This window comes from Cryptomeria japonica, chromosome 3, assembly GCF_030272615.1.
Source record: "Cryptomeria japonica chromosome 3, Sugi_1.0, whole genome shotgun sequence".
Lineage (NCBI taxonomy): Eukaryota > Viridiplantae > Streptophyta > Pinopsida > Cupressales > Cupressaceae > Cryptomeria > Cryptomeria japonica.
In genome coordinates this window covers 421,530,698-421,546,404 of record NC_081407.1, presented here as the reverse complement: position 1 = coordinate 421,546,404, position 15,707 = coordinate 421,530,698, and the positions used below count along the sequence as shown (strand labels likewise).

The 15,707-nt window shown below is 37.1% G+C and overlaps 1 protein-coding gene across 1 annotated transcript in view; it reads left to right on the top strand.

Annotated features, from left to right (window-relative positions):
• The first annotated feature begins 824 nt into the window (after positions 1 to 824).
• LOC131070448 (uncharacterized) overlaps positions 825 to 15,707 on the top strand; it is a 61,659-nt gene continuing 46,776 nt past the window's right edge. Inside the window, exons 1-3 of the mRNA XM_058006000.2 lie at positions 825 to 1,337; positions 12,101 to 12,241; positions 12,334 to 12,699. Of these exons, the coding sequence (XP_057861983.1) occupies positions 999 to 1,337; positions 12,101 to 12,241; positions 12,334 to 12,699 (846 nt within the window). The 5' untranslated portion in view covers positions 825 to 998. The remainder of the gene's footprint in view (positions 1,338 to 12,100; positions 12,242 to 12,333; positions 12,700 to 15,707) is intronic.

Genomic DNA, 15,707 nt, shown 5'->3' with positions numbered 1-15,707 from the left:
CTCCTTCTCCCCCTTTTTAGACCTATATATCTATATCTAGTTTCCTCTATATCCATCTCTAATTGACCTCATGTACTACCCAAATTTATGCAAAAAATAGACCAATTTTTTTCTTGATCAACCATTCATACCTCTTCGACATACCCATTGCACACCAAAATGCAATTGCTAGTTAATATTAAATTATGATTATAGAATTATGTTTTAATATATTATTATTATTTTTTATATTACCAAAGTATTATTACTATATTTTTATTTTATGTTCCTTCTTATCCTTATTCTCGAGAAAAAAAGTGGACTTTAAGATACTTTCAATCCCCATAATTAATAAATAAAATAAAATGAGATTAAAAAATAATAATAAAACATTTCGTTGCTTTTTCATGCATTTAAGTGTCACAAAAATATCAAATTAAATGCTTTTAGTTTTTATTGATTACAAATATTTTTTTGATATCTACATTATTTATACTTCAATTTTAAACTAAATAGTTATAGGTAATTTATTTAAAATTTTATAAGATCAATCTCAACTCTATTATGTAAATTATAGTAGATAAAGATAATTAATTAACCTAATTGCATAATTGAATGCAATTATTTCATTATCTTGGCTAATTAAAGGAAATCTTTTGTTTTCCTCACAAGAACTAAATTTTTATTATTCTTAATTAATTGGCTAAAAAACAAGTCAAAAGGATTTCCCTACGTTACTGATAACCTATTTATGCAACAGTGGTTTGTCTTTAAGTACCACGTGTCACTTTCGTACCGGTCAGTCAGACAAATATCACCAACCAGGCAAGGAATATCCACAGTCAAACTTTTATTTTGGTGTGAATAAAGTGGAGTATATTACAGCCCTTCCCAAATACGAAATTCTTACAATCCACTCTGCAATAAAGCTCCTCGGGCGCTGTCAATCAGTTTCCTGCAGCACTTGAAGAACTTAAATTGAAGCACAAAAACGATGTTAGCATTGCGTTGATTATTTTATGAATGGTGCCAGAGGTTTTATACAGGGGTCTGAGAAAATGGGCGGAAGCTTGTTTGTGGTGGGAATTGTGTATTTGGCGGCTCTGAGCGGATGTTCAGAAGGGCTGAAGGTGCCATTCCGGCCGAAAGATGTATTGCCGGTGTTGCCGCGGCAGGTATCGTGGCCGGTGTTGAATACTTTTGACAGCGCTGTTGATTTGCTTCCTAAGTTTGTGGGAGCGGTCGACTCACAAGAAGAAGTCGAATGGAAGGGCGCCTGCTTTCATGGCAACGAAGCTCACCTCGAGTTTACTAAGAAAGAAGGAAGCGACTTAGGCGGTGCCGTGGTGCATTTAAAGGTGTGTTGCCTATAAAGGTCGGGATTTTAGGGTAGAAAATTTAGTAAAGATTATTTTAAACGAGGATTTAGCTCAATTTTATGAGGGTAATGAAATGGATTTTATCTTTGTCACTGAACATTACCGTTGGGTGATTACTTGTACTGCAACGATTTTGTTTTTGGGGCTTAGGGAATTTACTTCATGGAGTCTCCCTGAGAGGAGGCCGGTATCAGGAGTCGGACAGTGACCCGAACCTATGCCATGCTTCCTAAGTTTTCAGACTGTGGGTTACCGAACCACATCATGGCTCGCAGGGCTGCGAGCACTTTGTTAAGAACCCTAATTCAGTCGAAAGACTCTCTTATTTTATTTTTTCCCTTTTCGGTTGTGAGGAATTCAAGAATTGCTAAGTAAATGCAATTAATTGATATGGCGCTGAAGGAACACGCATAAACCACAGGGGACGTTAAAGAGATATTCGCTAAAACTGAGTTTTTCACTCTCTTTATTAGGCTGGGTTAAATAGCCGCATGAGAATGATGGTGCCCGCTCGCTAGATAAGGCCAAGTAAATGCAAAAGCCGGAATGCATTTTTAAACTTTATGTTACGTGCAATTAGAAAGGTTATTCCGTTCCATTAATTCCTTTTCCTGATGTCTTATGGTCATCCTATTCAAATATAGTCCCATGCTGCGAGATCTAGTTGTTTAAGGATTAAGAACTATTTGGTGTAATCCCAAAGTAGAAAATAGTAGGGAATGAATATTACTTGCTTTTGTGTTTGGGTTTATCTCACCATTGACAAACTTGCATCATATTGCAAGTATTGTCTTGACAGGAGCTATTCTAGCGATGAAAAATTGTTTTGAAGATCAGAAAAGGAGTAAAGATGGCGCTGTGAAAGTGATTTGACGATTGGAGCAAAATTGGATATCTTGCAGCGCTGCTGCAATTAACCTGCAGCCACAGCTGTCATGAGACATCAAGGTATTTTGATGCGCCCGACAACCCCTCCAGCTATTTTCAGCCTGGAGAGCGAACTCAGTGATTGGTATTGAACATGGGCCAAATAGTTAGCCATTCCTATCAGACAGGAGGCTTTTGTTAATTAATTGCTGGTATTGTTTCTAAGATACTATAAACAGTAGGAAGTGCCGAAGCAGGAACAACGAAAGGCTATTATTGTAAATTATTTTCTTTGTAGTTTCCTTATAAATATGACTTGTGACGAGAACAAAAAAATAGAGAATAGAGATAAAAGCTTAAAGCAGAGAATATAACAATATACAGACATTGCATGTATTTTGGAAGGAGTTAATATTGAACTGCTGTTGTGATACGTGAGTGTTAAAAAGAGTAATATTGCCTGCAGTGTGTCGGGTGGGAAAGGGCTCATTTGTTGGGTATACTGCTGGAATCTTTCCTTCAGTTTATTTCAGTTTCTTTCCTTGTTCTGTGGTGAGCATTATTGTATATGGTTTAATTAAGGTTTGTTTTATATTTTGCTGAATATTGACGGTTGCAGAAGGTTATAGCATGTCGATTAAGAATTATGTCATTGCAGATGAGTTACTGGCAGCTCTTTCCTTTGATAATGTCTTGAGTTGTTTTAGATTTATTCATGGAGTCCTTATTAGTCTTTAAATGGAACTGCATTCATCCTAGGCTACTTAACACCTGCAGCTCTTGTGTATATGTTTTACTGTGACATGATCTCAAGTTTAAGTCCCTGGATTGTCTAAGATCCTTCTGAACCTCATTTATTTAGATGCCTGGTGCAACAGACATTTGAACTGGATTTCAATCTATTTAAGTAAAAAACAACTAATAGAAGGCACAACTGAGACAATCAAAACGCAGTCTTGGAAAACTATTCTGTAAGTGTTGGCAGAGGGCCTTTGTGACCATTTGAGTAGATAGCGGTTTTATTATTTGAGTTGGTACAAGCTGATATGTTTGGCAAGATAGTAATGTTTGTTGAAATTTCTAATTCTGGCCTAAATGAATGATGAAAACCTCCTCATCGAAGTTAGATTCTTGCATATTGTGAAAAGGTTCACACTAGCTGAAATGGAAGGTCTAGGCAAAAAAGTAATGGGCTTGATTGCTTGGAGAATATTAACTTCCACTTTTTGAAGAATTGTAAATTTAAAAATGGGGTTGGAGATCCAAGGGAAAGGGATGAGAGCCTAACTATACAAGAGTTATGGCAAATGAAGTCCAGATCATAGATGCATGACTTGGGCATCAATAGATCAATAGTTATGGGTATATCGAGAATAAAAATAGTAGCAATTGTGTGTAAATGCAAGGTTAGAGAAGGTAACTATATACATGCAGAATAGCTGAAGCATAGAGAATGTGGCATTGCCAAGGAGTTGATGCTTGGCAAATATAGAGGCAACATGCCAACAGCTCCTTCTTGTACCTTGGGGGTAGTGTGCTTCTTAATAGTCTTGTTGAAGACTTTCTAATTGTTAATGATTGGCTTCATTTTTGCAGACAAAATCTGACATGAGATTGTCACTAGGTGAGAACTTGATCATTCATATGTGTTGATTTTAAGGTAGTGCTTGTTAACCACAGGCAAACATCAGATCTGCTGCCTTCCCAATTATAGACGATAAGCTCTTATCGTCACCCCCGAGCATGTTATATAAATTTCTCACCATCAATTGATCTGCTTGTACATGAATTCAATCTGCCTGATTATGATCGAACTTGCTGTCTGATCTCTGTTCCAAAGAGGGAAGACCACGTCTATATATATCCGTCGAAAGGAGATATCCAAGAGTTGCTCTCATCAAGGAGGCACGACCTTCATGAAGCATCGCATGCCTTCAAATGAGGGGTGGGAGACTTTAACCAAAAGTCGGCCCCTTTGAAACAAATCCGATAAGTCAAACTCGATAATGTATGTTTAATCATTAAACCTGATAATGCATATGTGACTTAATAAAGATATTAAAGGATTAATATAAGTTGATAGATTCATCAAATGTGTAAGGCCAATAGGCCATTCACACATTTGATCTTGCCGAGTCGGCCTGTAGGATTTCTACCGATGCTATATCATCAACACTCCCTCTTAGCTAGGGAGGAATCCTTCTTAATCTCTACAAGTCACATCACCTCATCGTGATGACTAACATAATGACTACACTCATGTGAATGAAAGAAGCTTATCACCTCATCGTGATAGCATATCACCTCATCGTGGTGTTTGACCACAATGGCTAGTCCCAAAGGGTGAATACACACAAATGCTAAGTCATGGAGTCTCTCACATGACATCCACCATACCTACTCTCAGATGGTGGAACAAGGGCTGGAACCTCAAACTTCTCTCACAGAGAAGAATGCACAACAAGGGCTGATACCTCAAACCTCTCTCACAGAGAAGAATGCATAACAAGGGCTGATACCTCAAACTTCTCTCACAGAGAAGAATGCATAACAAGGGCTGAAACCTCAAACTTCTCTCAGAGAGAAGAATGCATCTCCACCATGCCTACTCGCAGAGGGTGGATCCACCATACCTACTCGCAGAGGGTGGAACGAGGGCTTTCACCTCAAACTTCTCCCAGAGAAGAATGCATTAACAAGGGATTGCACCTCGAACTTCTCCTCACAAAGAAGAACTCATTAACAAGGGATTTCACCTCGAACTTGTCTTTCTCAGAGAAGAACTCATTAACAAGGGATTGCACCTCAAACTTCTCTCTCATAGAGAAGAACTCATCAACAAGGGATTGCACCTCGAACTTCTCTCTCTTAGAGAACTCATTAACAAGGGCTTTCACCTCAAATTTCTCCACCATAGAGAAAAATGCATTAACCAAATCTTCATGATGACGTGGTTCCCTCTGAAGCTGAAAAACAAGCTCCCTCTGAAGCAAATATCAACCTTCTGACCTCTTCGTCCAAGGTTACTTCTGACGATATGTTAGACTCCCTCTGAATGCTGATTCTTCCTCTGCAAAGAAATGCAAGCATTCTTCCTTCCTTGAATAGAGATTCGTCAGTGCCTGAACCTTGGGTAGAGGGACCGCCAATGAAAAGCATAATGTTGGCAGCAGTGCCAGGCACACAAGCCCCAACCAGCCCTGCGTTCACGCTAAGAGCAGTGCCAATGCAACATGCAGATCTTGCATCCATCTACGCCACCCACGAAACTTTCTGCAACTCTTCCAAAACCAAATTCAAAGTGAATTCACAATGGGAAGCTAGCAACAAGAATCGAGCGATGCTCTGAGTAGAGAGGCCGTCCTTGATGTTGATTACTTCATCAACAAACTTGTAGGTAGCGTCAAGCGTTTTATCAATCTGCTGCTGCAAATTAGGATTGGGAGCAATACTAGACTTACTGAGCCAATAATGCCCGACCATGCGGCCCTCGTTTGGATTGGCAATCGAATCAGCCTCAAGCTCTTCCAAGGCCTTAAAAGCGCTTTGAAACTTGGGTTCCATCGCCTCCACAAATTCATCCGTAAACCCGATTCGACTGACATCGATATACAATCCGAGCTCCTTGTGCTGATAAAGCCAATCCAAATACTGATTCCACAGGGCTGCGGGCTCCATCTCTAGCCCTTTCTTCTTCAAAAAATTTGTATCGAGCACAAAAACCTCTCCAACCACAGCAACCCGAGCTCGAGTCACAAGCCGACATCTTTCAACGCTGTCAATGCTAAGCTTTGAAATCTTGGGCGAAATCCCGTCACTGGGCAGTAGGCAACATTTTGCATAGGATGTTGTCTGCGTTCCCCCACGGAATTTCAGATGCAAAGGATTTTGGGCCATCATACTTGTTCTCGAGGCCTGGGGAGACTCGATCCCCTGATTGCCACCTGATTTGTTTAGACGCCTGATCGATGCCATTGTGAAGGGTGGAGGTCAGCGAGTGTAATCGCTGCATTATCCTCTGTAGTCGCCTTTCAATCTGGAAGAGATCTTAAATCTGCAATTGTTTCTGATTGAACTTCCCTTGAGAGCATAGGATCTACCTTCAAGCGGTTAGGCTCTATAGAAGGAACCTGCTCTGATACCATGTTGAGACATGGACCAGCTAGGACTCGAACCTAGGACCTTCCATACGCTGCTGGAGTGCTCTACCACTGAGCTACTAGCCCCCTCTTGGACCAGTCCATCATCGGTCCGGGTGTGGCTTATTTCCAACACCAACACCCCCCTTAAGTCACACCTCTCGTGTGCTTGGGGCTCCTAGCCTGGACCTGGCTCTGATACCATGTTGATTTTAAAGTAGTGCTCGTTAACCACAGGCAAACATCAGATCTGTTGCCTTCCCAACCATAGATGATAAGCTCTTATCGTCATCCCCGAGCACGTTATATAAATTTCTCACCATCAATTGATCTGCTTGTACATGAATTCGATCTGCTTGATTATGATCGAACTTGTTGTCTGATCTTTGTTCCAAAGAGGGAAGGCCACGTCCATATATATCCGTCGAAAGGAGATATCCAAGAGTCGGCTCTCATCAAGGAGGCACGACCTTCATGAAGCATTGCATGCCTTCAAATGAGGGGTGGCGGACTTTAACCAAAAGTCGGCCCCTTTGAAACAAATCCGATAAGTCAAACTTGATAATGTATGTTTAATCATTAAACCTGATAATGCATATGTGACTTAATAAAGATATTAAAGGATTAATATAAGTTGATAGATTCATCAAATGTGTAAGGCCAATAGGCCATTCACACATTTGATCTTGCTGAGTCGGCCTGTAGGATTTTTACCGATGCTATATCATCAACAATATGAACCTTAACATCCAAAATGCATCTTGTGATACGCTTTGAGACTTTGAATCCTAATATCTAGTTTGTTCTTATTGAAGTGCCATGCTTTGAGACTTTGAATCCCAATATCTAGTTTGTTCTTATTGAAGTGCCATGCAAATTGGAAATAGATATTGTTTTGTCCAATGTGAAAGTGATCCTAGGAATTGGGATGGAAAAAGGAATATAGTTGGACTTCGGTTGTTGGCCCAAGAGTTTCTCTAGAATGTATGTCATTTGATGCTTGAGTTTAAGTAGAAATTATTTTGCTATTGTTTGATCATACATATCAATCAAACAATTGCACTAAGTTAGGATATTAGGTTACTCTTGAGGAACTAAAAGGACAACCAAGAAGAATCGTTATGATAATATTGCTATAAATAATACCACAAACAAGACACTATCTTTTAAAAATTACAATATAAATATTTAAATGACAATAAAAGGTCAATGGGACTAAAGGAAGACTATATGAGAATCAATGATTCAATACATTCAATTTCCACCATTTTAAAGGATGGGAAAGAGTATGATGAAAAAAATCACTAAGACCTTGTGTTCCATAGCAATGCATCTCTAGGGAGGAAATGCGTCCCCCTAGGGAATAGGGACATATGGATACAATTGGGAATACCACCAAACTGCTCCCTTTTATTTGGGGAGGCTCTTAACAAGTTCTCCATTGGAACATGGGACACATACCTAGCGTTATAAAATAATTAAAAAAATTCAAAAACATTAAAATGAGTGAAAGCTTAAAAATATTCAAAAAGCAAAAGCTTTAGAAAAATAAAAACATAATAAATAAATATGTAATTTATAGTTTTCTTGTATTTACTACTTTTATTGCCTTTGTTGTCGCTTTCTATGTATGATTATGAGTGAACTTCTTGAAGTTTCTTTTTAGCGTCCCATGCTTCCTGGGCTTGTGTGCATCTTTAAACTTATTGGTATCAACTGATATATGCTTTCCAAAGTGCGCAACAAATGGACAAGAAAGGAACACAAACAAACAACAAAGAAAGCAAAATAGCTAGATACCAACCTTGCTTGAATGACATTCTTAATTAGGGTGTGTGCTGGCAAGAAAAAGCCAAGTAAAAGGCGAAGAACATCCTTCTCATATATGCAATCAAAAAGATTGACATAAGAGCCAAATGCTATATGAGAAAAATATGTTCGTAACTAGTTTGAAATTTCATAGGAAAAGAGTTTGTTCACAAAGAGCGCTAGAAATATTTCGTTTAGATTTTGGAAAATAAAACAATCAGTCAATGTCTCCAAAAAATAAAAATGTTTCAAACAAGTTGGTTGAAATTGTATGATATGGTTGGGAGTTATGAGAATGACTAAAAAAAGAAAACAAGATAATGATAGGAGGTTGTAGATTTCTTTAGAGGGGAGAGTTTAAGAAGATTTCTTGACGAGAATTTCTGTTGTGTATTTGTTATAATCTTTCCCTAGCATGGGGGAAGCCCTTGATTGGGACTAACCCCTACTATTCTTTGTTTTTTGACCTAAGACCAATTCAACCAATTCTCATCATTGATTAGTTGATCTGCAATGAATCTCACATAGTCACAATTTCTTATCTATATTCTTTCTGTAATATATTAATCAGAAATGTAGATCCTAATCTTATATATTATCTACTTGTACTTAGCTGTTTTGAAAACCATAGCATCATTACCTAGAGAACCAAGAATTTTATTGAAGAGGATAGGGTTGCAGGAATTATAGCTATGGATATGTCCCCCAGTTTGGAAATCTATGGATCATGATTACATGATTGCTAAGAGCATGAGGAGTGATTTGTTTTTCATAGATATGTATTCCCCTAGTTTTATTTCCTTTACTTGCTTATGATTGGTGGGTGTGTTGAGCATTTGTTCATTTGGGCCTCATGAGTAACCATGCTACTCAAGTCATGCACTTCACAACTAACTTTTCAATCCAAAAGCGCTGGTCATGTCATGCATGTGGCAAAATAGCGACTTAGTGTTAACTTTAGTAATATTGATTGAATATGGAGGAAGATTTCTTCAACCTCACAGTTAAGATTACTGTTGTGACATTTGTGACTATCCAGATAATTGATATTAAGCTCAAAATGATCCTCTACGTTCTCAAATTGAAAGAGTTTGCATTAAATTTTTCTCCTACTCAAACTATATAAACCTTTTAAACCACAATAGGGGGTGGGAACATATCTATAGTTTATTGGAAGCACTTAAAATTGATTGACGCAACCTGCTTTATAGATTGTAAGGAAAGAGGTTAGGGCTTGACATGCTCGATAGTCAATTCTTTATATTGGTTTCTTGATGAGTGGCCTTGGCCAGATCCCAAATCTAAGAAGGGGGTTTGAAGTAGAAGAGGAACAACAGGGGGAAGGAAGGGTTGAGAGAAGCAAAATAGATTGGGACATGAATTAATCACAGTTGGAGCACTTTTACCCGCAGTAAGTATTGGGTAGTAGTGTGTTAGTTATATTTGTTGGTCACATCATTACAAACCTTCTTGCATATGATTGATAGGCCTTAGCACAGGGACCTTTTTTCATGTGATCCATAGGCCCTAGAAGTGGATAGTCTTTTTCTAAGAAGGCTGATTGAATTGTAGAACGTTGAAATTTTGATTTTGATCAGCTCGATTGGGTTCACCTACTATAGTTTAGGCATTTGGGTTGATTGATTTTGAGGTGGCCATAGAGTGGGGAATAATAGCTTGATTGGTTTGGTGCTGTTGCTATTGCTCACTCCTTGGCTAGAAGTAGAGAAGAAAATAAATTGACCGCTCACCTTCTAGAGGGATATTGCTGTAATGATTAGGTAAGATCAACCTAGGGCTTGGGTGACACCATTTTTGCACATATCTGTAGGGATAATCCAGTCAATTTTCACTTGACACTAAAATGGGGGTCCCTATTATGTCCAAGGTGAGTCAACCAATTTTCATTCAATAGGTTCAACAAAGGAGGAACGGGAATAAGCTCAATTTTTTCTTGACAAAATAAAAATTGAGCTCACACCCATCTAAAAGGAGGGTACTCTCTCACCCTTCTTTCCCTTCCTCCAGCAAACCTAAGAAGGGTGCTCGGCCGCTCTGGGCACACCAAAGTTAATCATACCCTTAAGCTACTCTTTTCTTGATGAGTGCCAACGTGCATGATCCTATGATGCATTCCTCATTTTCCTTTCTTCTATTAAATGAGCTATTTTTTCGCGCTCTTGTGCCCGAAGCCTTATTCATTTAAATTTCAAACTAATCTGGACATATTTTTCTCATATAACATTTGTCCATGAAGTTACTCCGTTTCCTCATCCAATATGTCGTTAAATTCATTATCTAGGTTTTATTTTTGCCTTCCTATCATTGATGATGATGTTTTACTCACCATTCAGTCACTACAACAAACTAGTGAATTTTTCAACCCTTATAAAAATAGTATTGTCATTTTCAAAATACCAGTGACTTCTATCTTTGTTGGAATGTATGAAAACATTAATTATAGCTTTTCATAGTTGACATATTAGCCCTCAATCACATTTTCTATGTCAAAGGAAAATTGTTTGAGGCTGACACGAGCAGCCCAAGATAGGGTTGATGTCAAGGTGTTTCCAGCAAATATGGTGAATTTGTGAGGGGAAGAACAATTACATCAATAGTGGCTAAATTGACATAATGAGAGGCCTATTCTGATTTTAAGGTGGCACAAGCATCTATATATGGTGATATGACATAATTTCTTGAGTTTCCAGTAAATTTATGTTTGCAAAAATGTTGTCTCGGAAGAAATTGGATTTTGATATGTTTTTGGCTAAAAGGTAGTGGCAATTTATTTTTTCTTTTTTGGCACTGTTACAAACCCTGTTATAGAATGGATGAGTCACATCTTTGTACTTAAAGCTATTTCACTGCAGCAGTTACTCAAGTACCATGAGTTGTTTATTTTTTTGTGATATTGAAGCAACAGTGCTTGGGAGTATTGCACACCTTCCAGTTAGTGCACGAGTGTCAGCAAGGATGCTTGCAAATCTAGGAGATAGATTTAGGCACTAAAATAGGTGGTTATTTTATAGTTAAATTAGAAATAACATAGTTTTATTTTTAATTAGGCTAGGATGGTTTGTTTGGTGGTTGTCGATGGTTGTCAACCAACATGTATTTCTATTCTATTAATTGTACGTTATTTTCTTTTTCTATTTTATTTATCTTTGTATATATTGTTCTGGTGAAGTTGTGGATTATCTGTTTCTTATTATTTCCAGCATGAGTTCAGACTAAGGTAGACTAAGGTTGAACTACAATTGAGGAGGTGGAAGTTAAGGTTCATGAACTGATGCAGGTCTTCATGAGAAGCTGTCTATGAATGTGCCAGAATCATTTGCATAGAAACTGAACCAAGAGAAGATGAGTTAGAGATTTAGGTAATCTGGCCTTAGAAATCTTGATGATTGATTATAGTTCTGAAACATTTTTGATGCACAATACAGAAGAGGAATCAGATTTCTTGAAAACTGAGAGTTTGAATCCGGGTGAAAGCTTCATTTACATTTTAAAGCTTCTCTATTGCCCAACAGATTGTAGCATTTTCAAGCTTCTAGCAAGTAATAAACATTATAAACTGTTCTCAGTCCACTTTTATCCATGTTCCAGTTGAATGTGGATGTCTTTTACAGTGCACTAAATTTATTACATATATTTTTTTAATTGGAAGGTTTATTCATAAAAATCAAGTGGTTTACTGGTTTCATAGAAGCTTTTGCTGCACGTCCATTTGTTTCTCATCTCTCACCTCACAGCTTGTGAATATCTGTGATTATTTACACATTAATCCTTGCTTGAAGTGGGACATACATGATGTTCTTTTTGAGTAGTAGTGTTATGTCACTTTAATTTAATCCTTAATAGTCATTTAGTTTTTCTTTTTGATTATCTGATTCTTCTTTCAAATTGATATCATTGATTATTCAGACTAGTAAGGCACATAGCTGGACATGCATGGACCTTTATGTCTTTGCTACCCCTTTTCGAGTGACATGGGACTTCTATTTTACTGCTCGGGAGCATACCTTAACTATTGAAGAGTGGGAAGGACTGGAAGAACTTGAATATGTATGTATCTATTGTGTATTTGCAATGTAAATCCATTATCTGTGTTTTTATACAACACTAATATTTGACATTGGGATTTCTGTGTGTGATAGGTAAAGAAGAATGGAATTTCAATATTTCTCATGCCTTCTGGAATGCTGGGGACACTATTAGCTCTGTGGGATGTCTTGCCTTTATTCTCAAACACTGGTTGGGGTCAGAATGCAAATATTGCGTTTCTTAAGAATCACATGGGAGCATCATTTAAGCATCGCCCTCAACCCTGGATTGCTAATATTAGTACAGATGACATTCATTCTGGAGATTTCTTGGCCTTGTCAAAGATTCGTGGTCGTTGGGGAGGCTTTGAGACTCTAGAGAAATGGGTAACTGGGGCATATGCAGGGCATACTTCAGTTTGCTTGAAGGATGAGGAGGGAAAGCTTTGGGTTGCAGAATCTGGGCATGAAAACGAAAAGGTACTATAATTTTAAACTAATATTTAAGTTATAGCATTGTGTGCGGTAGAGTGGTATGATACTCTAGTTGCTATGCAAAACTACTTTTAGATATGAACTCTAAATAGATATAAGGCTCGAAAGATTCACAGGCATCATATTTTAATAATTTTGTCTATCAGCTTTCATTCAGTATACTATAATTCTCAAATGTTTCTCACAATTTTCATTTAATCAAGGAGTAATGTTTGCCTTCATCATTAGCTGCTGGCTAACTAAGCACATTTTTAGATTGCTAGTTTTTTTGTTTCTTTTATGTCAAAGTAGAATTCTTGTATCTTTTTACTGTCAGATGTTATGCTTGAATTACTGTTGTACAAATATCTAATTTTTGACATCACATCTTGCTAGTGTTTAAATTTACATCTTTTAGTTTGACAGTAAACAAAACAGTGTGTACAGTAACTGTTCTTAAAATTATTAGGGGAATCTCTCTTTTTAACTTAGTACCTAAGAATTTCATGTATGCAGAACAACAAACAAACGGGAATCAAACCTATTTTTTTGTTTCTCAGTCTAGGGCACAAGGTCATTCAACATTTCTACACTAGACAAGAGCTGTTGGATATACAAGCTATCTACTGCAGAAAATGATTTAACATTGCCTAAATGATGCCTGCAATTTTCAGTTCAACCAAAAGATTGAAAATCAGAAGTGATTTAAGATTGGATTTATTGAAAATAAACATAAAGAAGGATTATGAAGTAAGTATGAAGGATTGTGCACAAGAACCCGGTGCTTCCTCTAATAAAATCCACAATACAAAACTTGTTTCGTTATTAACTTTACTTGATTCACAAAATAATAATTGCAAAGGAAATAACGGAGTGAACAACAATTTCAGCAACAAGTAGTCATGGAAATAACAATTAGAAATCTAAGTGTAAAATGACACTTATCTATACAGATTACAAAATATTGCGTGAAAATAAATCAAAGAAACTAATTGCACTTCTACTCTAGCTATTGATTGCTTGCATGCAATGCAAGTTTTATTACAATTTTTTTATCCATTAAGACTAAATATTTCTATGGCCCCTACCAGGAGGCTGCCTGCTTTTTCAATGAATTAACACACATTACTAAACATTATTATGCTTCAATTCATATTTCTTAAACTATTACAGGAATTAGTATTCATAACACATTCAACATTCATTATGTTAAGTCCTATCTTAGCTTCTTTCCTAATCCTAATGAGGGACGGGGATTTACTATCATAGGGTTCTGACACCAACTACAAAGAGGCTCCCTCAAGGTCCAGGACTATGTCCCTACCCATCTTGGGCTCACCATCACTTGCGATGGGTTTACTTGCCTTTCCCTACACACACCAACCTATCCCCCTCATAGGACTTAATAGATGAATTAAGACTAGGCCATTAATATAATAATCAGAGTAGCCGGAAACTCCCATGTCCCTCGTTGGGCGCGCGTATCCCCGTATCTGAAATGGATACGTATCCAATGCAGCCCGGATACACGTAGGATACTGTACCCATGCATGCCCCAAAAACCTTAATTTCCAACTGTGCCAAATATTATGTGATTTGATTTTTTTCAAAATTTGATGTAAATCTTCTTTAATTTAATTAAAAAAAACTTCATGATTTTTGGTATAAACAAAACCTACATCAAACGAGAATTATCTTCCAATGCAACTCTACTATTTTTGCATATTGTAAAGTGTTAATTCAACTTATAATTATTTATGTAGCAATTATGTGTCTATATTGCTTTTGAAGTAATGAAAATCTCCTCTAATAACTTAGAAAATTGTGTTAAATATATGTGTATGTGTTTTTTATGAATGTCGTATCCAGTCATATCCATATTGGGGGTCTTAAAAAATTGGCCGCATCCGTATCCAATACCGCATCTGTATTTATATTTTTACCCGTGTCCATGCAACTTTGATAATAATCTTTCATGTATTATGAATGCATATGAAATTAAGTATGACTGTCATACATATTGCAGTCTATATTAGTATTACTATTAAATTCTGCATAAGAACATTATCAGACTTCATATATTAAGCATACATATAATGCACACCCCCTTGCATACCACCAAGAACAAGGATGTTACTGCCTGTAACTTAATAACAGTTCTGATCTGATCTGATCCATGGTGATGTCACTGGATGCTTTTGATTCCTTTCCTTTATATGTCTCAGTGTAAGGGAGAGGTCACACCTCTTCATCATGTATGCCCTTTGGCAAGAGACACACACTTTAACCATTAGTGCCCTTTGAAAGAGTGCAACTCTTCATTATTTCTGCCCTTTGAATGGGACACAACTTTTCACAATCAGATCTGCACTTCTTATTTAAATCAGATCTGCACTTCTCATTCCCAACTTATCCCCCCTCAAATGAGGTTCTCTTCTCCCTTTTATATCTCATGTTTTAGGGAGTAACAACTTTTCACTTTGTCTTTTGACCATTCAATAACTTAATAAAATTTAAATTCTATTTAATTATATTCTTTTATATTTTAATTTTATTATTATTATTTATTATTAAATTCTATTTCAAAGTGGGTACATTATACCCATACAATCTCTAGTTAGGCTGATGGTAGAAATCATATTTGAAAAATTGGTGAGTACTTGCTAGAATTGCAAGCCTATTAGGCAGCTAAGTAACTCATAATATTTTTCTTTTTTTGTTTTTTGCTCGATAAGGGGCTGAAGCTGGATCGCTTTATCGCTTTTGACTGGAGCTATGAACCAGTGAGACCACATTTTTGAGGGGCCTCATCCTCAGATATGTTTTTGGCATTTTTAACACCTTATATCTCCTTATGCCAATTTCATCTCTCCTTATCACTCCATGCACACCTTATCTTACCTCTCCATCAATCTCCTTACCACTCCAGTCCTTATTGTTCCATAATCGTGCACACCTTATCTCTCCACTATCGCAAACGCCTTATCTCTCCAACACACTCCTGCCATCAAACC